The sequence below is a fragment of the Schistocerca americana genome, chromosome X (genome assembly GCF_021461395.2).
Source record: "Schistocerca americana isolate TAMUIC-IGC-003095 chromosome X, iqSchAmer2.1, whole genome shotgun sequence".
Classification (NCBI taxonomy): Eukaryota; Metazoa; Arthropoda; class Insecta; order Orthoptera; family Acrididae; genus Schistocerca; species Schistocerca americana.
The window spans coordinates 269,819,704-269,847,411 of NC_060130.1; the positions used below are offsets into that span (position 1 = coordinate 269,819,704).

At 41.4% G+C, this 27,708-nt stretch overlaps 1 protein-coding gene across 7 annotated transcripts in view; it reads right to left on the bottom strand.

Moving 5' to 3' along the window:
- Window positions 1–27,708, bottom strand: part of LOC124556761 (nuclear factor 1 X-type) — a 587,449-nt gene that overhangs the window by 91,893 nt on the left and 467,848 nt on the right. For 5 of the 7 annotated variants that reach the window (XM_047130763.1, XM_047130766.1, XM_047130764.1 and 2 more), the window contains 2 exons: window positions 18,554–18,649; window positions 2,463–2,597 (listed from right to left, as the gene is read on the bottom strand). In XM_047130763.1, the coding sequence (XP_046986719.1) occupies window positions 2,463–2,597; window positions 18,554–18,649 (231 nt within the window). The remainder of the gene's footprint in view (window positions 1–2,462; window positions 2,598–18,553; window positions 18,650–27,708) is intronic. The other 2 variants (XM_047130767.1, XM_047130765.1) reach the window with 1 other exon arrangement.

Genomic DNA, 27,708 nt, shown 5'->3' on the forward strand with positions numbered 1-27,708 from the left:
CAATCGTATTTCCTCACACTCATGCCAAGGTCTTGACGTATTCTTTTTTCTTTTTTTAATGTCACTGGATCATTGTGCTTTCTGTGATGACTGGGAATCCAATTCATGTTTATTAACTAACAATTTATTTAACTTAAGTGTGATCTTTAGTTACAGTCTGTACTTAGATGAAACTGTTCTTTAATATCTGTGTGAGCTATAGGCTCATGTCATCGTGTTACTCCAGCAACGTTTCATTAATTAATCCCAAATAACTTCGTGGGAGGGGCGATTGTTTACTGGTTAGTCAATAGTTATGGGTCTTACTAGCATCATAGGAGTATGCTGAGCATCCAGCCGTAGTCTCCGACTCTGTGCAGGCCGGTCCATTTCAGGAATGTTATTGCCCACAAATCATTGCCTCACAAATGCTTCTTTATGACAGGGTACTTTGTCACGCTGATTCACTCACCGTCTCCAAACTGTTACTCTGCTGTACACCGTGCACAATGCTGTAAAATGTGTCCATATCCTTCCGCATTTAGCATTTTATTAAGTGCAATAATGGGACCACACCCAAATACGAAAAACACCCATAACATACATAACACTTTCTCCTCCGTACTTCACTTTTGGCGCCATACATGATGGCAGATAACGTTCTGCAGGCACCCACCAAACCCAGACCCTTCCATTGAACTGCCACAGGAAATAGAGCGATTCATCACTCCGTATCATCCGTTTCCAGTCATCCACTGTCCAGCGAGGTCGGTCTTTGCACCACCTCACGTGCCACCTAGAACTGATTACAAGAATTTGTGACTTATGAGCAGCTGCTCGACCATTGTACCCATTATTTTTAACTCCCAATGCACAGTCATTGTGTTGCTGGACTGGTGGTAGCACTTTGAAAATCACGAGTGATTCCATCCCCTAACTTCATGAGATTCTTTTTGCAACTACACTACTGGCCATTAAAATTGCTACACCAAGAATATATGCAGATGATAAACGGGTATTCATTGGACAAATATATTATACTAGAACCGACATGCGATTACATTTTCACGCAATGTGGGTGCACAGATCCTGAGAAATCAGTACCCAGAACAACCACCTCTGGCCGTAATAACGACGTTGATACGCCTGGGCATTGAGTCAAACAGAGCTTGGATGGCGTGTACAGGTACAGCTGCCCATGCAGCTTCAACACGATACCACAGTTCATCAAGAGTAGTGACTGGCGTATTGTGACGAGCTAGTTGCTCGGCCACCATTGACCAGACGTTTTCAGTTGGTGAGAGATCTGGAGAATGTGCTGGCCAGGGCAGCAGTCGAACATTTTCTGTATCGAAAAAGGCCCGTACAGGACCTGCAACATGCGGTCGTGCATTATCCTGCTGAAATGTAGGGTTTCGCAGGGATCTAATGAAGGGTAGAACCACGGCTCGTAACACATCTGAAATGTAACATCCACAGTTCAAAGTGCCGTCAATGCGAACAAGAGGTGACCGAGACGTGTAACCAATGGCTCCCCTTATCATCACGCCGGGTGATACGCCAGGATGGCGATGGCGAATACACGCTTCCAATGTGCGTTCACCGCGATGTCACCAAACACGGATGCGACCATCATGATGCTGTAAACAGAACCTGGATTCATCCGAAAGAATGACGGTTTGCCACTTGTGCATCCAGGTTCGTCGTCGAGTACACCATCGCAGGCGCTCCTGTCTGTGATGCAGCATCCAGTGTAACCGCAACCATGGTCTCCGAGCTGATAGTCCATACTGCTGCAAACGTCGTCGAACTGTTCGTGCAGATGGTTGTTGTCTTGCAAACGTCCCCATCTGTTGACTCAGAGATCGAGACGTGGCTGCACGATCCGTTACAGCCATGCGGATAAGATGCCTGTCATCTCGACTGCTAGTGATACGAGGCCGTTGGGATCCAGCACGGCGTTCCGTATTCCCCGCCTGAACCCACCGATTCCATATTCTGCTAACAGTCATTGGATCTCGACCAACTCGAGCAGCAATGTCGAGATACGATAAACCGAAGTGCGATAGGCTACAATCCGACCTTTATCAAAGTCGGAAACGTGATGGTACGCATTTCTCCTCCTTACACGAGGCATCACAACAACGTTTCACCAGGCAACGCCGGTCAACTGCTGTTTGTGTATGAGAAATCGGTTGGAAACTTTCCTCATGTCAGCACGTTGCAGGTATCGCCACCGGCGGCAACCTTGTGTGAATGCTCTGAAAAGCTAATCATTTGCATATCACAGCGTCTTCTTCCTGTCGGCTAAATTTCGCGTCTTCGTGGTGTAGCAATTTTAATGGCCAGTAGTGTACAATAACGACAACTTTAAATAAAAGTAAAATAGCTGACACGCACACACACACACACACACACACACACACACACAGAGAGAGAGAGAGAGAGAGAGAGAGAGAGAAACCGGAGGCTTGTACACTTACTGTAGGCGCCGGTGGGCATCATGGAGGTATGGTCGGAGGCGGGCGGCGTGTAGCTGTTGCAGTAGTAGTTCGGGTTCTCCAGCTTTATTGCACTCACTGGAGGCTGCATGCCATTCGGGCCCTGCATGATAGAAGCTGAAACACACAGACAAACATCCCATCAGCACTAAGTTTAGAACTGCGTTTCCGCTCTGCAACGCAGTGCATTGTGTTTCGTTATGACGTGTGATTATTTCGTGTAACAGCAACGAAGTACTAAAAGAAACTCTAGCATATGGTGTTCGACGTGACGGACTATATTTTTAAACTCTCCAAGATTTATACTTTAGGTAAGCGAAAGAATGTTAGTAAAGGAGGCTAACTGTTCCAATATTTAACATAGGATGTCACATCTAAAGTTGCCATTTACCATATTTCACAACTGGTTTCAAATATCTGGACAAGATGTTAGACAAGTGATATTACGTTAAGAATCGAGTATTTTCCTACCTAATTTGACTTCATCACTATTTATTTATCGATATGCAGTTATGTAAATATCTTTGTAAACAGAACAAAATAGGCTTTTTAAAACAGCTCGAGATCTCCAGGTAAAAATCGTTTTCAGTGCGGCTATGAGACAGCAGCCGCGCGGGGTAGCCGCGTGGTTAAAGGCGTGTTACCACGGTTCGCGTGGCTCCCTCCGTCGGAGGTTCGAGTCCTCAGTCGGGCATGAGTGTGTGTGTGTGTGTGTGTTTGTGTGTGTGTGCTGTCCGTAGCGTAGATTAGTTTAAGTTAGAGTAAGTAGTGTGTAAGGCTAGGGACCGGTGATCTAAGCAGTTTGATCCCATAGAACTCACCACAAATTTTTCAAATTTGAGACAGCAACTGTACGAGAATAGGGTAGGTATAAAAGCCAACTGGTTGCAACATTATTTTTTATCAGTTTTTTGCAACCGGTTGGCTGTTTTATGCATATATCAAACTCGAGACCTATTGAAAAGATAAGTATGGTCACATGGCATGTTAACGTTTGGAAGAAAACGTTTCAGTAAAGGACACGGGAAGACCAAGTCTGCAAGTTCAGTATAGTTATCGCCCTGTTTGACCATATTTACGTGGCGAAGGAGGTGGACGTGAAAAAGTTCGAAAGCCGTACTCTTCTTCTCCTTTAGTACACTTTCCACGTTTCTTTATTAGTTACCAGTGTAATACTGAAATACGGTCTGCTGTAGAAACCTGTTTAGGGTATTGTTTAACGTTTATGAGGAATTTCCTTCAGAATTATCGCCCAGTACTCATTAATAAATATTTTACTTCTCTTTCGCGAAATTAAAACTGTATGATTCCACTAACTTGTAAACAACAAAGAGAAAGGCGAAGCAGTTAGTCTAACCCCTCTTATGGTCTATAAGTCTTCTAGCAGTTTCGAAACTACGATAGTCTTCTGATACTGAATACGATCACTGCAACATGAATGGCCATACGCTGTTCTTATCGCAATTACTCCGCATACTACGGTTTATTGACGTATTCTCTGGCATATCGTGAGTTTCAACTATTAGACATTTTGAGTCTATGCTGCGCGTCTTTTAAGCAAGTGAAGCACAAACCTTTTCAAAAGGTTTTAGCATGTTACATGGTTCTTCATTCTTGGCTTCTGGAACTCTCTTTTTACTCAGAGGCCAATGGGGAGAAGGACGGGAGAGCGACTCCATGAAGCGAATCTCAACAACAATATTTTCGCCAAATGGGATGCTTTTCGTCTTGATTTCATAAAGTAAAGATGCCACTGCAGATTGGTTACAAATGCAGTTTTCTATATATCACATTTTGTCGACATTAGAATTTGAAATCCCATTGATGGAGACAATATGAGGATCAGGTTCTATCAAATTTCGAGAATTAATCATTGCAAAGAATTTTATCCCGATATCTGTGTGATATAATGTAGAATGGCCAATCTCGGAAATAGCACCATAGTCATCCTGAATATGAAACTCGTGATTTAATGTAACACTACTTTGCCTATGGAACATTTGACACATACAGACGCAAATGTTTTGTAATTGAAACATCGTATGGAATGTAGTGAAATATTTTATTCAAATATGTCGCCGTTATTTATACATACAGACTGGCGTGCTACTTCTCTAAAGCTAGAAACAAACTTCGTTTTGCAATGTTTTTACATATTTAAACATTTACAGGTAATTAAATTAAATTAAAAAAATTTGCTGTATTTTGCGGTCAACCCTCATTTTTCTGAAACTTGAGCTCTAACATTTTTAGAAGTATGTATTTCTTAAAAACTGTTTAATGCATTGATCCAAGGTTTGCGGTGGTGGTCGAAACTCTTTGTAACTATTCCAAATTTAAAAGCAAAAGTAGCTATTTTTGAAGATTGAACGATGCGCTTTGGTATGATGTATGAATGGTTTGGAAATTAAGAGAACCTTAAGTGTTTTCAATCATACATTTCGATAAAGTGACAAATAAAAGTTACCAATTCCAATACTATTACGGGAAGTTTACGTATCTATCGAGATGAAACTTTACGTTGCGGTAACCCATTTAGAAAATTTCCGGGCTGTTTTTGGAAAGATGTTTGCTGCAGCTATTAATAGGCATGTTTATCACATTTTACGAGATATCTAACGTCGTTTGAAATGTGTGATCACCAGTCTACATTAAAAGTGATTTTTCTCGAAAATGGTGAGTTACGTATTTTTAGGAGACAAACACGTTTCAAGGAAATATTAAAGCCAAAATAAATGGTTAATCTCATATTGCCTAGAATTTAAGGTAAATTGAATAGAGCTCCTAAAATCAGACCTTTTTGTCCGACAAATTTGTTAGTATCTGCTAACGATTCGATGGTATAATCAAAACAGTCTTTCTCGTACATATACATTGAGAAACGAATAAGGAAAGAAACACATATTTTGTATGATAATGCGTGTGACTGAATACTTCTTTTTAATGTTGTAATGAGAAAAACATTTTCTTATAGTACAATTTTGGAAAAAAATGTTTTTATTTCAAGAATAAGAAATCGAAGACACGACACCTCAACAGTGTTATAGAATAGAAGACTGAAATGATACACCGAATTCGGAAATCATTTTAACATTTTTGCCAACTGAAACAGGAAAATGCACTAATTTTTTTACAATTTATAAATAAGAAGATAATTTATTTTAAGAATCATTAACTCTTTACATTTTAAGAAGCAAAACAATATTAATTTAAAGTATAAGTAAAGTTATAAGCCTATGCGTTATCTTATATGACCTGTATTATTTTCCTTAAACGTATTTTTACGTGTTATGCAAGCTGGTATAATGAATAAATCCGCATTTGGCATGCACTTTTTTCAATTTACATCTGGACGTCACATCTGGGATAGTTGTGCCCGTACATACTATGATTGTGGAAAATCTTGTTAGGGAGGCCATCGCAACTTGCTTTTTCCCTCATTGAGGAGCGGATTATAACATGCTGTAAGCATAACAATTGCTAAATAATGAAGCAAAGTGTTTACTTCAAAATAAAATAAAAGCCTATGCAAGAGAATGCATTCATTTAATATCTTTCAATTAACATGTGATTATAATTGGATTTCATTGACGTTCAGCACTTAGTGTCCATTAACGTGCTATGTGACAGCAGTAATCATTCACGATAATCTTGTCTTGATGGAGCAGATTACTTGTCGTACTACGGAACAGATTATTTGCAAAAATCAGAGCCTCATTGAAACTGTTACTAGCAAGCTTGCAGTCCTGTGTAGGTCAACGAGAGCGCTTTTCGCGGGGAATGCTCCTAGGAAATCGCTTTAGCACGTTTGTGTGGGTATCGACCTGCGGAGTGTCAGTTTCTTCTTCGCACTTTGGGTGAGCTGAGCTCCGTGCGTGCGGACAGTAAATGCCCTGTGCGGAAAAGGATAATGAATGTCGCTCCGCTTACTTGCCATTAAACTGAAGGGCCGTGACGAGAAGCCAACAGGAAACGTCCCCCTACTCCCCCCCCCCCCCCCCCCTCGCCAAACCTTTCCCAGAAAGAGCAGCAAGCTTTCCTCGTTTATGAAAATTAACGCTCGTCCGCTTCACTCCGAGCCATTAAAGGATTTTAGTTCAAGAATAACACGGACTTCAGATATGAACAGAGTTTTGCGAGCAGGTCTGGTTTTGGCGCTACTGATTTCCTGCATTCTTTGTTAACAGATTCTGCTGTTCATTGAATAACGAAAAACAGTTCGCAACAGTGACGCCGATTCTGCTTCCGGTTTGCTCTCAGATTCCTTGTAACGATAGCCGGATGATGTATGGGTGTCGGTAATTTTTATATGTTTCTGTGAATTCGCTAACGCATAAATTACGTGGCGAATAGCCTGCGGCCAACTATAATGTCTTATCAATGAAATTCGCTAACAGCCGTGTAATTGAAATGTTATTTCATTTTATTTTGACTACTAATTTCGGCATTCCACTACGCCATCTTCAGGCCCCATATACATCTCCCAAAAACAAACGATGTCATAGAGTGCCATATATTCATGTATGTCCTGAATTCAAAACCCTATTCCAAGTGCTTCAATCGAAGACCTGATGGCAACCGCAAGTCCGTGATGTATCAACAGTAACCATAAGCCAACGTTGAAAGTAATTGGAGGTTGGACATCCTTTTGTTACTATTACTGTGTCTTTATGTTTCCGGAATGAGATTTTCACTCTGCAGCGGAGTGTGCGCTGATATGAAACTTCCTGGCAGACTAAAACTGTGTGACGGACCGAGACTTGAATTCGGGACCTTTGCCTTTCGCGGGCGAGTGCTCTACCAACTGAGCTACCCAAGCACGACTCATGCTCCGTCCTCACAGTTTTACTTCTGTCAATACCTCGTCTCCTACCTTCCAAACTTTACAGAAGCTCTCCTGCGAACCTTGCAGAACTAGGACTCCTGAAAGAAAAGATATTGCGGAGACATGGCTTAGCCACAGCCTGGGGGATGTTTCCAGAATGAGATTTTCACTCTGCAGCGGAGTGTGCGCTGATATGAGACTTCCTGGCAGATTAAAACTGTGTGCCGGACCGAGACTCGAACTCGGTGTTGAAAAACGGTCTCCTCTTAGTACTTATACAACGCAGATGTAATTGGTTTTCGCTTTAAATAACATGAATTGTTTTTGCTGGGCGCTAGGAAAAATAATGTTATAGGCAACCTACCCTCTAAAGATTAATATTTGTCAAGAATTGGCTTCAAATGGCCGTCCAATCATTGAAGTTTAGGAATTTGCGGTTTCTTGGTGAATGACGAAATTGTTTCTTTGAAAGGACTATTCCTAGTTTTGTGCTATCAGAGCTTGTTTCCCGTCTCTAATGACCTCTAATGACCACAGAGAAAACTCTATTCTTACACTCTGTCATTCCAAAGACGGTCTATGGCGTTCAGTTCGAGTTTATAGAACCACGTTTGTCGCCTGTCGACTCACTGTACTGTCCCTGGCCTTGGTAAATGAAGTGTAAAGGAAGACTTTTGCAACAGCCGACAAGACGTCTGATGACTAATTCGTGTACTATACTTAAAACTGCTGCGAATCCTGCCAGTTAAATTCTCATATCTCCCACAGCGATAGTGATGTTTCTACAGTTAAAAGCGTTATTACATATAGTTTCTCAGAAAGCTCTATGAAGGAACGTTCTAAATTCTGAGTCTCTAAAATCATCTACATCTACATCCATACTCCGCAAGCCACCTGACGGTGTGTGTCGGAGGGTACCTTGAGTACATCTATCGGTTCTCCCATCTATTCCAGTCTCGTATTGTTCGCGGAAAGAAGGAGTGTCGGTATGCCTCTGTGTGGGCTCTAATCTCTCCTGTTCGGCCTCACACGCATTTTTCGTCATTAATTTATTCTGATACTAACCATGTCTTGGATTACACGGGGTACCCGGAAAAAAAGGTTCCAATATTTACAGAGTACGCAGTATCCCAAAGTTCCTATAAACAATGGTCGTAAACTTCATATCTTTGGAGTTATGTTCTACTACCACTACTGTCAGTGATCACGATGTCTCTGCGCTACTCTTCACAAACTGTGCTCGATGTGACCGCCATCCATTGCAATGCAGCTCTCCGCCCTACGTCTCATTGAATCACGCAGTCGTTGGAACACCCTTGGTTGTTGCCGGATTGTGTTACAGGCATTGAACACATGTTCTCGTAGTGTATCCGCATCACTTATGGGGACTGCAAACAGCAAGGTCCTTACATGTTCCAAAAGCCAGAAAACCACGGGGTGAAGGTTAGGAGAAAAGGCAGGCCAAGTAATTGGCCCTCGCCGACCAATCCATCGCTCCTGAAAGACTTACGTTACGTGTCGCCTCACCCGAAGCTGAAAATCAGCCAGTACCCCGTGACGCAAGTACCACACTTGAAATTGTTTCACGTAATGGCATATTCTCCAGCAATACAGGTAACTGATTTCAAAGGAAATGACGAGACCTGCCACCATTCAACGTTTTGTGTAGAAGGTAGGGACGTAGTAGTCTGTCCCTATGGACACTTGCCCAAAAGTTTATACCACACGTGTGTCGTCTCTCTTCAAGAGCATGCGGGTTGGCATCGGCCCATACATGCGTGTCATGGTAATTTACGATACCGTCTCTCGTGAACACCACGTTACCAGTAAACCACACCTTCGCCGTGAACTGCAGTTCACGAGCACACGTCTGGAGAAACGATTGGTAGAATTGCAATCTGGTGGGCCGATCGTGCGGCAGCAGAGCTTGAACTCGCTGCACATGCAGGTATAGAGCAACTGTTCGTGGAGGACTTAGCAACACGTTCCGCCGCCGCTATCAGACTGTCGTGCCATGGTTGTCCTCCACATGTTCTACACCTGTTGCTGCATAGCAGGTGTGCGAGTTGTTCGAGGTCTGCAGCGATTCCGTGTTCGTGGTGCAAAAGATCCCGTTTAGAAAATTCACTGTAACTGGGTACTAAACACTTTGTCGATGGCGTAAGGCGTCGTAGATACTTGGCAACACACAGGTTACATGCCAGTAGGCTGCTTCTGTCCACTTGCCCGTAGCAGAAAGTCGTATCTGCCATCTCTGGTGTCGAATGGTAGGTCTCCATCGGGAGCTGTACACCCAGTGATAGATAGGGAAACAAATACAGTAATGAACTGTTATGTCACAACAAACAAACGCCATACCAACACTACGGGTACACCAGATGAAAATAACATACCTGACAGATACACGACGTACTGTATCACGCAGTGGCAACTGTTCGTGTTCTTGTGTTGAGTGCGTGCTGGATATCAATGCAAACAAGTTATGCTGCATAAACGTATAGCACGTACGCTATTCCCTTATTGTTCCCATGCCAAAGTCCTCGGTGTGTTAGATATGCCCCTCGTACAGAAGCAGATCATAATTCTGAAAAATATGAGGTTTACATCCAATGTTTACGGAAAACATTTTTCTTCCCTTGATGTATACTACGTCCCCTGTAAATAATGGAACCTTTTTTCCGGATACCCTGTATACTCGCAGCCCTTAACGTCACGCGTAAAGCGTTCTTTTTGGATCTCTCAAAGCGGAAGTAAAATAAGAAAAAAGTCTGGGAAATGTAAGTGGTGCCAGAAATTTGAAATTTCTCTGTTTGTTAGATGTCACCTCACAAACAATTAAGAAAAAAAACTTGTCTTCTTTCTTATGTTTGCACATAATTCCTCCACAGACGAACGATTTCTATCAGCGCCTATCGTAGATCTTGCATTAGGAGTTATGTTCTGACTCACACTTTTACGTAAGCACTGCTATGAAAATCTGAGAGAAAATGGAAATTGATCCATTATACTTACTGCTTGTAAAGCCTAGTCACTCATTTGTCAAATAGTTTCTGGTTTAAAGAGCCATATTGCTTATGACAGAGAAATGGTTTTTCAGAACGGTTTTTCAGAATTTATCTGTGGATTATTCAGATGATGTGTGATACTCCATTTGAATAATATGATTGCAGCAGCCAGTATAGTTTTAGGTAACTGTAAGCTTTCACTAATTATAAAATGCTAAATATTGGCACCTTTTTGCAGTGGGTGGTAAAAAAGGAAATCGTTCAAACTGTGGTAAGATGGTTGCGGCCTAAACATCGAAGGCTGTCATGCGTGATGAAAATTCTCCAAAAAACTGAAACGTCTGGAGAGTACCGCTTGTATTTTTTCATTCCTTTTCATATATCTGTCTCACTTCTGTTACAGACTTTCTTTTAACGGAAGGTACTCCTTCTGAACTGCTGCATGAAACTCGGACTGAGGAAAATAAAGTCATCTTGTGAAAAAATACTGAAAGGTGGGTTGACTACAGGATTCAAAATAATCATTAATTTTAAACGTTATTAGACGAGAATATTTTAATATAATGCACGTTTCAATATAATGGCTCAAAGATTGCACCATTTGTTCTCCGAATACGGGAATAAATTTCGAGTTCGTCATTTGGTGATACATTGTAATTATAGTGCTTAGATGACACTGGACTAAATAATTAGTACATAAACACGTCTTAATTGTTCAATGATGTGATTCTTTTACAGATTTATATGTCTTTAAGCAGTTGTAAGTTTGTACAATCAACATCCATCTCTAGATCGTTTTTACGATCTTCATGCATGATTTTCTTAAAGATAAAATATTTCCGAGTACTGCGCTGGAATATTGATTCTCGTGTGCATTTACCATTTGCTTACGAAGCAGTAGTAACAGAACTATGTTAAGCTTCTCCAGTTAACATTTTTTTGCAGTTACTCTAAATGACACCGGATGGTTATCATAACAACGGCCGATTTCCATTACACGCTTGTCTCTGTTGACTTTGTTGTCTTCGGGACGTTGAACCTAAATTTTGTTTGAAACTTCCTGGCAGATTAAAACTGTGTGCCGGACCGAGCCTCGAACTCAGGACCTTTGCCTTTCGCGGGCAAGTGCTCTACCAACTGAGCTACCCAAGCACGACTCACACCCCCTCCTCACAGCTTTACTTCTGCCAGTACCTCGTCTCCTACCTTCCAAACTTTACAGAAGCTCTCCTGTGAACCTTGCAGAACTAGCACTCCTGAAAGAAAGGATATTGCGGAGACATGGCTTAGCCACAGCCTGGGGGATGTTTCCAGAATGAGATTTTCACTCTGCAGCGGAGTGTGCACTGATATGAAACTTCCTGGCAGATTAAAACTGGAGAGGAGGTACTGGTAGAAGTAAAGCTGTGAGGACGGGCCGTGAGTCGTGCTTGGGTAGCTCAGTTGGTAGAACACTTGCCCGCGAAAGGCAAAGGTCCCGAGTTCGAGTCTCGGTCCGGCATACAGTTTGAATCTGCCAAGAAGTTTCACATCAGCGCACACTCCGCTGCAGAGTGAAAATCTCATTCTAAATTTTGTTTAATTCGTAGGTCCATTCCTAAGGAGTAGGTACACTTCAGCAGGGGGCCTGATCTAACATGTGACAGCATTTTTCACAAACATAGGGTACTCTCAATGGTAAATGTCCCAATTAAGGGCCAGCAAAAGTCATAGCGGTGACGGGAGACAATAAAAACTCTCGGTTACAAGCGTGAGATTCAACTAACTGAGCTATCACTCTCATACTCGAATGTGCTGTGAAAGATAAAGTGCACTTAATGGTTGGCGATGGCTTTGGTAGTGGCAGCTCATAACAGATGTGTTCTCTGTGGGCGTTGATTTCAGCATGAAACATGACAGTGGTTAAAGACGTTCCCTTTGCGTGTCTGTGTATACCTGCCCTTCATAAAACCAGTGTTAACAATATAATAATTATCTCTTGTTGTCTGTATTTCGCTTTTCGTAAGAGTATTGTTTCGTTGCATATGTATGACCCGCTGTAACTCCAGGGCGTCTCCAGACACGCCCTCGATCTGGAGCCTCATTGACTGAAGCAGAAACGTCTTCAGTGACGAGTCCCACTTCCAATCAAGCCCCGATGACTGGCGGAGAAGTGTCTGGAGACGCCTGTGCAGGGGTTGGATACCAATGCGACTGTCGCCCGCCGTGCGGCGCGCCCCTCATGGGAAGCCATCCTGGGCTTACATTTCAACAAGATAATGCCCGCCCTGATACGGCGAGAGTTTCTACTGCTTGTCTTTGTGCTTGGCAAACCTTACCTTGGCCAGTACCGTCGCCGAGTCTCTTCCCAATTGAGAACACGAATATACACTGCGTGTATCTCAGAATCATTCAAAAAATGGCTCTGAGCACTATGGGACTTCATTTCTGAGGTCATTAGTCCCCTAGAACTTAGAACTACTTAAACCTCACTAACCTAAGGACATCACACACATCCATGCCCGAGGCAGGATTCGAACCTGCGACCGTGGCGGTCGCGCGGTTCCAGACTGTACCGCCTGGAACCGCTCGGCCACCTTGGCCGGCCCAGAATCATTCGTTGTCAAACCCAACATATGGCGAAAGCTGGGATTTGTTTAATGTTTATTAAAACATACAATATAATCTCCACTAAACAATAAAAAAAACATGCAGCATTGTTGGTGACGGGAACAGGAGGGACTGTTTAGTCTCCAAAATAGATAAAAAAATCTGTCTCTTTGAAATCCTACGCGTATTCCTTTAATGGAGGCGACTGAGATTAGTGCCCATTTACGCCTACTTGTGCGTATTAATGTTCTATTTGTGTTGTTCATGATGGAGGGAGAGGGTGAACCGCTATGCCGGAATGTAGACAGCTGCCATAATCCTTCACGTCATTCGATAGAGTGAACGATGTGGCGTGATAGCTGATGAACTGGAGTATTAATGAGGAACGAGGTTCCAGCTATGCCAAGGCAACTTAGTTCATGGTTATGTGGTTTCCGTAAGTCGGTTCAGGACAATTTAAGGATGATATCTTCAATAACCGTAGATTTCTTCCCCATCATTCTTTAATCCGAGCTAGTACTACATCTAAAAACATCTCGACGTTGACGAGACACTAAACTCCTAACTTTCTTCTGCATTCCGTACAATTAAGCCATAGCAGTAAAATGCCATATTTGTGGTTTCAGAAAAATTAAGAATAATCCACTCCCAGACGCTATTTTGCATGAGCAGATGCCTGTCTTTCCTAGTAACGCGAAACTGTGTTTTTCATTTTCGAAATACTTGGCGGATATATTACTCGAAAATAAATGTTCTGAAACATCGCATAGAATGACTTGTTAAAATGAAACGCCTGTTCTTATTTGAGTTTGTGGTCGAGTACATGGCTGAGGTGACATGTCATTACTAGTTATCACGTTCTCATCACAGACTGATAGCTTATGATTCACAACGAACAAAAAAGTTGCTTCAAGATCCGTTTGCGCGTTATTTCTGTATGTTATTAGAGTAGGGTATAGTAAGATGATGTAAATTCAAGTACTACAATCATTTCTATTAAAACATGTTTAACAGAGAGCTTTTTTGGATAGATACGTATAAAGTATTTACTTTGAAGTTTCTGTTTAACAGAGACAACCATTTCTGTTACTCACATGTGCTTAGTAAGTCTTCATTCAGATATCTGCATTGTGCTCTTGTTTCTTAATGTTGTAATTAATTTACTGTTATCAAAGGTAATATTTGTTATTACATGGATGGATTTCCTTTTATTAGGTACTTACGGAATTTTCAGTTTCTCTTGCCTTAGCGCTCACTTCACAGTTTTTCGTTATATTTTTTTCGATTGTTAATTTCGCAGAACACAAGTTGATTTTTTGTTTGTGATTTACTTTCGATAATGTTAATGTCAATGTAGCACCTTGTTGTCTGCTGTGTCCCGTATGGGTTCAGTCGCCTGAATCGAAAAGGGTTTCTTCTTTCGCACCGATTACGTACCTTCCATTGCGAATTGCGTGTTTTGCTCCTTGGATGTAATCGTGTCATATAGATATCTACATCTACATTTTTACTCCGCAAGCTACCCAGCGTTGTGTGGCGGAGGGCACTTTACGTGCCTCTGTCATTACCTCCCATTCCTGTTCCAGTCGCGTATGGTTCGCGGGAAGAACGACTGCCGGAAAGCCATACAGATAACTGTGTGTATAACTGTTGTAGTGTTTGTGCTCTCGGTGACTGTTTGTGTGTATGTGTGTGGGTGTGTGTGTGTGAGCGAGAGACAAGACAGGCCGGTAGCCGTTCCTAGGGAATGGTCTCACGGATCACTATCAATTGTGTGATATACCTCACTCCATGAGATACTAGGTTTTATGACATAATCACATCGTATGGTGATACGGAACCTTATGCCACAACCTTTCATCCCTTGCTGGTGATGGTTCCTTCTGCCGCATGAATCAAACAGGCTACATCCGGGCCGAGTGCAACAAAACTAGTGTTTGTTAGTGATCTCGTCTCCAGATGTGTTTACTTGCTTTACCTGATAGAGTATTTTAGCTATCGAAAATACAGTTTCGGCAGCGTAGCTATCAGCGCCACAATTGTGCAAAATTGTGTAATTTGCTAATTAACGTATACTTCTGTACAACTAAGCAGGAAAATACCAAGTATATTTCAAGCAAAGAAAAAAAATTACATTATTTACTGAGGTTAAACCTCCTAAATATTATCGATTATGTTTAACGCACATGGTCGCAATGTTTTCCTGTAAGATACGCTTAACCGGAAGTTAATTTAAGATCACAATCAATAGGGAATTTTTCAATAAAGTCAGGTTCAGCGCGTGATTGCCTGCTTGGGACTATGTGGAACTAACTGCGACAAAAATCTAGTGAAACAACGATTCTTTTATAGACTTTCTGGATTTAGGTGTCTCTGTTAGCGGAAATTTTCCGATGCTTGTATGCATCATGCACTTTTATCTCTGTTCTTGAAAAAGAATGATTAATGGCCTACAAACACAAGAAAATTTGCAAAGAGATGTAGGCGTTTTATTTAAGAATGCCTGTTATTTACTTCCGTGAAATTTCCGTGTACTCTCAGCAACTTCATTAGAAATGTTTTCGTAGCATACGAAGTATATGGAGGCGGTGTCGTGAACTGAAAAGCAAATCTGATAATGTAGAAATTCTCCAACTGGAAAAGAGAAACTAACTGTGAAATTACATATGTTCGGGAATATGACACAAGAAATAATTTCCAGATAATCAACAGTTCGCAACAGCACAATGTCAAAACAGTAAACGGTGACGACTTTACTTAATATCACCCCTTATAATTTCGGATCTGTTAATGTAAACCAAATTTAATACATGGTCATGGATTGTTCAGTTACTCTTTTTAGAAAGAATATTTTAAGAAATAAAGACAAAACACTGTGAATGTTCTACTGCTATATATCTAGTTATATACAGTAATTCTTGAACCAGCCGATTCCTGATATATGTCAATTTCTCCTGTATTTAATACGGCGCATATCCATGCTGTCTTCTCTTCAGCTATGAAAAATTATTTATTCTCTATGCAGTATACCAAAAATGAACATTTACTTTCTAATACCTATGGCTAACAGAGCTTGTTTCCGGCATGCCACCATTATCCAGAGCGATGCTCAGTTGTTTGGTGGTAATGGCTCTTTAGTACAACGTTGACAACCATAGTAAATAAATAAAATCAGAATATTCGCTGTTACGAATGAATTCATTCTGAAACCATCTTAGAACAAATCTGCACCTATCCTTTACAATGACCTGTCAGAAAACGCCTACAACTGTTGTTTGCACTGGTATGAGAAGAACACAGGTTAACACAAAATAGAAAAGGATGGTTGTAAGAAATAGAATGAAACTGAAAATCTAAAAAGGACTAAAATTTAAAATTCTATACACTCTTACGATTTTCGCCAATATATAACTCTGTAAAAATATCAGACACTGGAAGCAACCAAATACGTCACTAGACATTCGTTTACTTCATAAATCGAAATGTTTTCGCACAGTAAGCCAGAAAACAGTACACAAGAGTGAGATATCTACGCGATTAATACAAGTTGGTAAGCAAATAAGATTAATCTTCACAATCATGCAAGCTTACTACTGATTAGTGTGAGGGATGGGACACAGTTATAAAACGTTCTGACATTGTTAAAAATTCGTGTAAGCCATGCATCCAAAAGACAGACAGCGTGGAGTCTGAGAAAAAATCAAATTAAATTAAATTAAAAAACCGTAAATAAAAAGAATACGGCGATCCACACAAGACTGCTACCGAAAAACTCAAAGATTTACTACAGCTTACAAATTACCTCATAGCGAAGAAAGGTGCCGCGGTATTTTTACGTAGGTATTAACATTGTTATTGATAACTAAACATGGCGGGTCACCGTTTCCTCATGTTAAGTGAATTAAGTCATGCTATGTGGAGAGATATCTGGTATAGGAAAACCTAGACGCAGTGGAGGCCGTTGCAGGTTTCGACGTAAAGATTCGAATATCTCCTGAAACATTTATTTGAATAATCACACATATTTAAGGATATACGAACATAAAGCGTGGATTAGAAATTTCTACCAGTCTCAGTAAAGATGTGCGCTCAATAGTAAGAGGACTTTAAGACACTTCTCGTATCACAGAAAACTCCCATTATGCCATCGCAATGGTGAATCTTTCAAGACTTGAGATAACAGACTGAAGACAATTTCAGTGGTGAATAGACAGGGTCATGCAATTCGATAGTTCCAAGAAATTTTCCGTTTTCGGTTTTGAGTAGACGTAAAGACGATCGATGTAATGCTCTCATACAAAGGGTAACTCGATCAAAATGTTCCTGTGTGTCTTTTGAGTTATTATTACCATTCTATAAAGTAAGAAAGTGAATGTGTGAATAAACAGTGGTGACGATGCTCTATGCCCACAGAAAGAAACCTGTGACTATGGCCGGAAAGAAACCTGTGACTATGGCCGCATCCGTTAAGAAGAGTAACATGTTAGTAAGAAGAATACTCTTCTGATATTATATTTCCCCTTTCAGATGACTTGAAATGTTAGCATAGGAAAGATAATACGAAATCTAAATCATCAACCAGAACAAAGATGATTTTTACTGTCCTAGACGTAGCTGCAATTCCTGTGTTTACGCAACTATTTACCCTGAGATGAGAGTGACAGCTGTGCATTTGCGAGTGATTTAGATTTTTTTCGCTGCGTTTTCGTAGTGTAATATTTTGTGTTATGCTTCTGAGGCTGAGGTGTGTATGAGAAACTGACAGCGTGCCTCAACTACGGGAACCGAACGAGGTGGCGCAGTGGTTAGCACACTGGACTCGCATTCGGGAGGACGACGGTTCAAACCCGCGTCCGGCCATCCTGATTTAGGTTTTCCGTGATTTCCCTAAATCGCTTCAGGAAAATACTGGAATGGTTCCTTCGAAAGGGCAATGCCGATTTCGTTCCCTATCCTTCCCTAATCCGAGCTTGTGCTCCGTGTCTAATGACCTCGTTGTCGACTAGACCACCTCAGCTACCGGGGTGTGGATTCGTTCAGTGTCTGGGTCCTCTCGCTTTCTCGCAAGCTGGGGCGCAACGCTTTAAGCTTACATATCGCCAAAGAAATGTGGTTAAAAATCTCATTAATAAATCCCAAAAATTTGTTAATAAATCTATCAAATCCATTAGCGGTAGTAACCACAGATTATACAGGTGAAGTTTCTCGTAGTACACATGATGTTGATAGTAATGTAACTGATGTAAGTGTCAGTTATGAAATTTCAACTGTATTCAGTCTCAGAGTAACGGAATGGTCAATCTGCAATGACTGAAAATCGTTCGGTATTCAGTAGGGCAAGAAAGGAAGATTTATCACCGTGAACGGATGTAAAGTGCATCAGTGCTAGCCGGGGAGATTTTTTTTTTAATGTCTCCACGTTTCGTACAATTCTACGCATTAAAGGTGAAGTATTGTTTGTATTTAGAATTAGAAAAGAAACATTCTTTAAACTATAGACACTACAAAATTTCCTTTTTCTACAACTGCCGCTAAACCAGTTCAGTGTCGTGAAGTGACATTGGTGATCATGCACATTCTCCTAATTGTGCAACAATAAGAGAAGTTATGGTATTCGCACTGTATGGCTTACTATTCTCTTCGTGGGTACATACCTTTGGAAAGACTCCACAGTTCTTTGGATGAGAAGACTCCAGTGGCTAAAATCGTGTCGTTGCATACGACTCCGTTGTATGGGTTGTGAGTGTAGCCTGCAAAGCACAATAAAAATATGGACTTCGCAAAAATGAAAATTTCAAGCCTGACTAAAAATAAAAGCCTTCGCCCATGGTTTCTACTTATAAGCGAACAAAGTGCTTAAAATAATTGATCAGATTCTTTTCTACCACCGGAAGAAAACAGAAAGAAAAATTCAAAAATTATTGGCTTTGCAAATGACAAGGAACCTTCCAAAATAACATGGTAACCAAAATAAAAATTACTGTGCTACGACAGGTCTGCCGTCGATAGCATAAAGAAACTTATGTTTCAGTTATCTTCTCATATGATGGATAAAACGACATATTTGATGCACCAGATACAGCCTTAATGTGATGTGATGACTAAGTAAGCAATTCTTTAGTTTAAAAGGGCTCAGTTCGATAAATTAGGAAAGTTATTTGATTCAAATTTTCTTATAAATTAGGATATTTCGGAATAAAATACAGAAACACTGTTCAAGAAGTTCAGTCGAATTTGATATGGGAAAACCTTGCGGAGAGAGTTTTAATGGTATTTGGAATTGATACTTGGTCTTATTTAATCCTTGCGCCATACGGGACTTCGTACTTGCTGGGATCGCGTCTGCAAATACATAAGAGCTAACAACAGTTTTCTGCTTGGAAATAAGTCGTTCGACGCTGTAAACTAACCACCAACCATCAGCAATCGTTATACTTTCCAGTCGTGGCTGAGAGAAGTGGGGAATTCGTGTAAATGGCACCTTGTGTGAGAGGACTATGCATGATCCAGAAATTTCCACTTCTAATGAGAATGTGCAGACAAGTCATCATAAGCTTCTATTGCAGGAACTGTTGCGAACAGGCCCGGTTGAGCTAGAGACAGCTTAAGAAGATGAAAAAGAGAAACAACGAACTGGGGCCATGAAATATGTGTGTCACTGGTAGTGAACATCAGGAAGCGATTCTACATCAGGTAGTGAATAGAAAGAAGGAAGTCATCCATCAGTACACCTGTGTTCAATGGCTATTTGTAGCCGTGTATCTACACCATAAGTTTCTGGCGATAAGCATCGGTTGTTCAGCTGAAGGATTCTTTGCAAAATAGGGATTAATATAAAAAAACCACACAAATAAAGGTTACAACAACAAAAACTCCTTCCAAACTTGACTCGGTAGCCACTGTTGCTAACAGACGCTCGTGCGGTCAGGTATTGAATTGCAGGAGATAGGTACTAACCCAGACGATGAAAGAATTTTTTGATCAGAATATGGCTGAAAGGAGATGAGATATAGTGGTGTACAGTTCTTGATCGCCAGATCTGCGCCGTCGTTTAGAGTCAGTTTCCAAGACTCTTCGCCTTTTCTTGAGGCTCTGTTCAACCCACTTCCCCTCTTCTCTCTCCGCATCAATAACATCTCTAGACTCTACATACAGTGATGTACACTAAATAGTTACACGGGTCTATGCTCATACTTGACGAAGGAAAAAATTCCTGTCCAATTTTGAACCTAGCTTACTTATTGAGGTCTATCAGTGAATATTGTCATACGACTTGAATGTTTTATTATTTATAAATCTATAGTTAACTTAATCGCTTTTTAAGGTCTATACTAGGCAGATTTGTGTTACTCTAGTTGCTGTGAACGACCAGCGTCCTACTGCAAGAGACCGAGTGCCTTACTACGTTATGTTAGAAAGAGAAACCGAAGCAGAGATTATGCCTGAGTCATCAGTACCACTGCTCAACAGTTCTGTATTATACGTAACTGTATCTGACTATGAAATTGCACTCGGTGATTGCAATAAGTGTCTATCAACTGAAGGTTGCGCGGGATCTTGTAGTCACTGATACGGACATGGCAAAGCTACAAACTGTAAATCATATTCTCGTGTGGCCTGAAAAATACCCAAGGCATTCTCAACTAACAAACTATATGTCATGCAGCGAACAAAACATGTATGAGTTTGATTTTGGATATTAACACCCAGCTGATGATGTTAGTACATACTTTGAAATGGCATATCAGTCAGCCAACTTACAAGAAATTCAGAACTGATTACTGGAGTGTAGTGACGAGTTTCTGTTGATGTTTCGGTCATTCGCCCTAAGGGGTTATCCATTCCTGCCGCTTGTTGCTTATAATCTCCATTTCAACATAACTGATTGATGTTGTTTTTGGGGAAGGAGACAAGACAGCGAGGTCATCGGTCTCATCGGATGAGGGAAGGACGGGGAAGGACGTCGGCCGTGCCCTTTGAAAGGAACCATCCCGGCATTTGCCTCGAGTGATTTAGGGAAATTACGGAAAACGTAAATCAGGATGCCCGGACGCTCAACGTAACTGCTGCATCCAAATTCATCGCAGATGTACATCTACAGGGAGGTCAAAAACAGTCTGAAAAGCTTGTGAGGGTGTTTCAGGGTAGGTTGTGGTGAGACACAATTGTTAAGAAAAAAATTCGGTACGTTTCGCCATTTCCGAGTTAATTAGCATTGAAGTTAGCCAAGCAGGCCGTTGCGCGCACAAATTCAATAGGCCTGCCAGATAAAATTAGTGTCATTTGTTCTGATAGCGTAGATGACAATTCAAAAGACTACTCAGTCTTTGGCTCTGGTCAGTTACTTACCACCACCCTATGTCCATCTTTTGTATTATTCTCTTTACGGTTTTAGGAAACCGAACGGGGATCATGCTAGGCGACACCGTCTCTGGCGGGGCGCTTGAATTTGCTTGCTCTCTGGTCTGACTGGCTATCTTCAGTGCTAATTAACTCGGGAACGGTACAACATATAGAATTTTTTTCTGAGTAATTATTTATCAGCACAACCTATCCTGCAACGGGTTCCCGGGTTCGATTCCCGGCGGGGTCAGGGATTTTCTCTGCCTCGTGATGGCTGGGTGTTGTGTGATGTCCTTAGGTTAGTTAGGTTTAAGTAGTTCTAAGTTCTAGGGGACTGATGACCATAGATGTTAAGTCCCATAGTGCTCAGAGCCATATCCTGCAACGCCCCTACCAGCATTCCAGACTGTTTCTGACCAACCTGTATATTCATGTCTATGTCTGAATCTGTGCTTCTTTCCTAACCAAAGTTTTCATTAACAACTCACGTCGTAATATGTGACAAACCATCCTATCTCGACTTCTGTAACACCACATTTCAAAGGTTGCTATCATCTAATTTCTTTCTTCCCCAATGTACACGCTTCGCACCCATTCACAGTGTGCTCCAAATACAACTTTTGATGGTTCTTCCTCTGGTACCAAGAGTTATAGTAGCCGTTTTTGCTCTTTACAGAAACCAATTTTGTTTCGTGCAATTATCTCTCCCATGTCTTTTTGCCTACCTGTTCCTTATCTGTCCCACTTGCTAGACAGAAAAAATCAGTATTATAGCAATTAAGTAGCACTCACTCCGTTACATTAAGCATCAGACCCAATAACTTGGCTTTCAGCGTCTGCTGTTAATTCATGCTCATATGCTGTCCGCGAAAACCCACTCCCACATGAAAATAGCACTTTGCTTTCCTCATTGTGCAATTTAAACATGAGTGATGACAATGAGCAACCCTGCTTACACCTTTCTGGTTTCTGTCTCTTTTGTAATTTAGTTAGTGCTGACGCCCCGAGCCAGCTTCGCATCTACACCTAGATCATACTCCGCAAACTAAGGTACTTCTGATACCACTAACTGATCCTCCTTTCCTGTTCCACTGCCCGCAGCTCGTGGTCGTGCGGTAGCGTTCTCGCTTCCCACGCCCGGGTTCCCGGGTTCGATTCCCGGCGGGGTTAGGGATTTTCTCTGCCTCGTGATGGCTGGGTGTTGTGTGATGTCCTTAGGTTAGTTAGTTTTAAGTAGTTCTAAGTTCTAGGGGACTGATGACCATAGATGTTAAGTCCCATAGTGCTCAGAGCCATTTGAACCATCTGAACCTGTTCCACTAGCGAATGGAGCGTGGGTAGACTGATTGTCGGCAAGCCTCTGTATAAACTCTAATTTCTCAATTTTTCTCATCGTGGTTATTTCGTGAGATGTGTGTAGGAGGAAATAATATGTTGTCCAACTCGTCCTGGAAACTGCTCCCTCGAAATTTCAATTGTAAACCACTCAGTGATGCACAGCGCCTCTCTTGTAACGTCTGCCACTGTAGCTGTTGGAGCATCTCTGTAGCACTCTCGTATCGACTCAACGATTCTGTGCCGAAACCTGCCCCTCTTCATTAGATCTTCTCATCTCTTCTATCAGTCCTACCTGGTAAGCATCCCAGATGGATGAACAATACTCAAGAATAAAGACAATGTCTTTTATCCCTATAGTTGATATCACAATACCTAACAGTTTGTTCCATTCCACAACATCAAATGCCTTCTCTAAATCTACGAACGCAATGCACGTTTACCTGTGTTTCCTAAAGCTGTTCTCTGTTATTACCTACACGGTTACAACTTCTTATCGAGTCCACCTGCTTACCTAACACCACACTGGTCTTCTGCTAACCTCCTTTTGGTTTTCCTTTCCATTCTTCGGTAAAGTGCTCTTATGAGTTTTCTTGATGAATGTGATACTAGACTGATTTTGAGATATTGTTCACATTTACGATACGTCTTTGTGGACAAAAAAGGACGCCAGTTTATTACGAACGATCACAGGAGGAATTTAGCCACAATTTTGGCACATGGAAAGAAACATAATAATTTTTTACTTCAAGTTCTTAATTGTAGTTCATGTACATTGGACGAATTACGTCACCTTCATTGAAATTTATTTCAGAGAGAAACAGCATCAGCGAATGTGTTTACAGCAGATATGTGTGAGAGCATAAACGGAACTGAAATAGATAGACTATTTTATTTGTCAAAATATGGAGCAATGTGAGATTCTTGAAGTGTAATTACGAAAGTGAGCAATATGAAGAATGTACTGTGTGGAATTTTTTTAAAATTTTAATTAGATAAAATTTATATAGTAGAAGCAACCAACCTATTTCTAATTCAAACTGAGAAAAATATCTATTGTTATTGTTGTTGTCTTCAGTCCGAAGACTGGTTTGATGCAGCTCTCTGTGCTACTCTATCCTGTGCATGTCTCTTAATCTTCGAGTAACTGCTTCAACCTACACCCTTCTGAATCTGATTACTGTATACATCTCTTGGTCTCCCTCTACAATTTTTACGCCCCACGGTTCCCTCCAGTACTAAATTGGTGATCCCTTGATGTCTCAGAATGTGTTTTACCAACCGAGTCCTTCTTCTAGACACGTTGTGACACAGATTTCTTTTCTCCCCAATTCTGTTGAGGATCTCCTTATTAGTTACGTGATCTATTCATCTAATCTTCAGCATTCTTCTGTCGCACCTTATTTCAAAAGCTTCTCTTCTCTTCTCTTCTTGTTTAAACTGTTTATCGTCCATGCTACACTTCCATACATGGCTAAACTCCATACAAATACTTTCAGAAAAGATCCTGACACATAAATCTATACTCGATGTTAACAAATTTCTTTTCTTCATAAACGCTGTTCTTGCTATTGCCAGTCTACATTTTATATCCTCTCTACTTCGACCATCGCCACTGACAGAATTACAATGTCATCGACAAACCTCAAAGTTTTATTTCTTCTCCCTGAACATTAATTCCTACTACAAATTTTTCATTGGTTTCCCTTACTGCTTTTTCAGTGTATATAATGAATAACATCGGGAATAGGCTACAACGCTGTCTCACTACCTTCTCAACTACTGCTTCCCTTTCATGCCCCTAGATTCTTGTAACTGTCATTTGGTTTCTGTACAAATTGTAAATAGCCTTTCGCTCCCTGTATTTTACCCCTGCTAGCTTCAGAATTTGAAAGAGAGTATTGCAGTCAACATTGTCAAACGCTTTCTCTGACTCTACAAACGCTAAAAACGTTAGTTTGCCTCGTGTGTTCCTACATTTCTTTGGAATCTAAAGTGATCTTCCCCGAGGTCAGCTTCTACCAGTTTTTCCATTCTTTTGTAAAGAATTTGTGTTAGTATTTTGCAACCGTGACTTATTAAATTGACAGTTCGGTAATTTTCACAGCAGTCAACACGTGCTTTCTTGGGAGTTAGAATTATTATATTCTTCTTTAAGTCTGAGGGCATTTCGCCTGTCTCATACGTCCTTCTCACCAGATAGAAGAGTTTTATCATGGTTGGCTCTCTCAAGGCTATCAGTAGTTCTAACGGCATGTTATCGACTCCCGGGTCCTTGTTTCGATTAAGGTCTTTCAATGCTCTGTCAAATTCTTCACGCAGTATCTCATCTTCATCTACGTCCTCTTCCATTTCCATAATATTGCCCTCAAGTACATCCCCTTATACTCCTTCAAATTTTTTGCTTTCCCTTCTTTGCTTAGGACTGGTTTTCCACCTGAGGTCTTGAAATTCATACAGGTCGTTCTCTTTTCTCCAAAGGACTCTTTCCTATTATCTATTAATTTCTAAACTCTCAGAATCCAGATTATTTTCGAATGTTGCAGGTTTGTCGCCTGTACTCTAAGTGAGACAGCAAAGACGAATTCACTGCCTTACATTCTTGCTAGGTATTTTTGTAGCTATAAGGGTACAGAAAAAGATGACAACGCAAGAAGTATAATAAGTGTAATGTGCGTGATACAATTATTTGCGTTGAAACATGTTATAGCTAAATGATGTATTGACGTACAGAACAAAAAAATCCATTTCATGTTAAACTGTAACGAACAGATGAACATGAATATGAGTGGTAATAAGGTGGGCTGTGGAAGATAGAGAATAATCAATGTGCAACTTTTAACAAAAGGATTTTTTAGTCTGCGAAAAATTTGTCATTCCTCTCTCAACTATTGTTTGCTATTATTAAACGGGTGAAGTTGTTTAATCACAGTGCTAAATTTATGTCAATGTCGGTGCACGGTAATGTGTAAATGTGGCATATCGTACGATAGGGGGTCCGTGCTGTCTGTAATTGGCGCTGTCAGGGAGAAAAGAAAGGAGATACCGACACTTAGCCGTCCGCAATGAAAGACCCGCGGGGCAGCATTGCGAAGTGTGGCATTTCTCCGTACAACTGAGTCGGAGCATGTGGCGGTCAACTGACGATGTCGTAGTGCACAGTCTAAATATATACACGGCCAACCCCGCACAGTAAGCTGGCTGTTAGCGAACGCTCCGATTCAAATACCTCTTCAAGTAATCCACAGCTCAGGCGCCCAGTTGCTGAAATACTTGCGTGGTTTCATTGTATACCTTCTTCTCGTGTACATCTCTGTCGCACTGCGGTAGGATAGCACTCTGAGCTGATAATCGGGTGAACCGTACCATACGCACGGGGAAAATGTCTCCGCCTGGCTCAAATGATGTTGAGGTCTACAGTTCGAAGACTGAACTGATGTAATTCTACAAGTTTTTCTATTGTTTGTAAGCCTCTTCACATCTGTATGACTACAGCAACACACAACAATATGAAGTTGCTCAAGCTCAAGCGTTGGTCTCCCTCAACGATTTTTACTTCCCTCACACTCACACACACATACTTACCTTCCTCACCAAACTGACCATTCCTTGAGACATCACGATGTTTTCTATCAACCGATATCCGATTTTCGTCAAGTTGTGCCATAAATTATTTTTCATTCTAATGCGATTCACTACCTCACTATCCACTCATTTAATCTTAAGCATTATTTTGTAGCGCTACATTTAAGAAGCTTCTCTTCTCTTCTTGTCTGAACTGTTTATCGTCCCATGTTTCCCTTGGCAGCGCCGAGGCTGATGGCCTGGTAGTAAAGTACATGCCTGTAAAGCGAGAGATTGGGGTATCGAATCCCGTTCGAACGACGAGAATTCTCTCTCCACTTTTAATCTAGCATGCACTTATCAACGACGTGAGAAGCCGCCGTGTTTCGGATTCCACGTTAAACTGTAGGTCGCCTTTTGCCAGTTGGATTACTGGGATAAATTAAGTACACGCAAGTCGTCGGAGCAGCGTCCAACTGAAATAACTGCACAGAGCCATTGAGTCACATAAAATTATTAATTACTTGATACAATCAGGATACAACCAGGATACAACCACACTGTTGCTCTAACAGTTTGACGACATTCACTATAAACGAAAACCATACCGATTTTTTAGACCGTCGTATGTAATACGGAAGTCTCAATAGCATCACGAGCTAATGGTCTGATCGTTACAACGGCACGGTACAGACTTATTGGCTTCAAGCGGACAGATAAACTCACGAACCGTACCTGATTTACACACTGAACAGCCAAAGAAACTGATACACCTGCCTAATATCGTATAGGGCCCACGCCAGCATGCAGAAGTGCCGCAACACTACGTGGCAATGTACTCGATTAATGTCTGAAGTAGTGCTGGAGGCAATTGACACCATGAATCCTGCAGGGCTGTCCATAAATCTGTAAGAGTACGAGGGGGTGGAGATCTCTTCTGAACAGCACGTTGGAAGGCATTCCAGATATGCTCAATAATGTTCATGTCTGGGGAGTTTGGTGGCCTGCGGAAGTGTTTAAATTCAGAAGTGTGTTCCTGGAGCCACGCTGCAGCAATTCTGGGCGTGTGGGGTGTCACGGCATTGTCCTGCTGGAATTTCCCAAGCCTATCGGAATGCACAATAGACATGAAAGAATGGAGATGATCAGGCGGTATGCTTACGTACTTGTCACTTGTCAGAGTCCTACCTAGACGTATCAGAGGTCCCATATCACTTCAACTGCGCACTCCCCACAACATTACAGAGCCTCCACCAGCTCGAACAGTCCCCTGCTGACATGCAGGGTCCATGGATTCATGAGGTTGCCTCCATAACCGTACATGTCCATCCGCTCGATACGATTTGAAACGAGACTCGTCCAACCAGGCAACGTGTTTCCAATCATCAACAGTCCATTGTCGATGCTGACGGGCCCAAGCGAGGCGTAAAGCTTTGTGTCGTGCAGTCACCAAGGGCACACGAGATGGGCATCGGCTCCGAAAGCCCATATCGACGATGTTTCGTTGAATGGTTCACACGCTGACACTTTTTGATGGCCTAGCATTGAAATCTGCAGCAATTTGCGG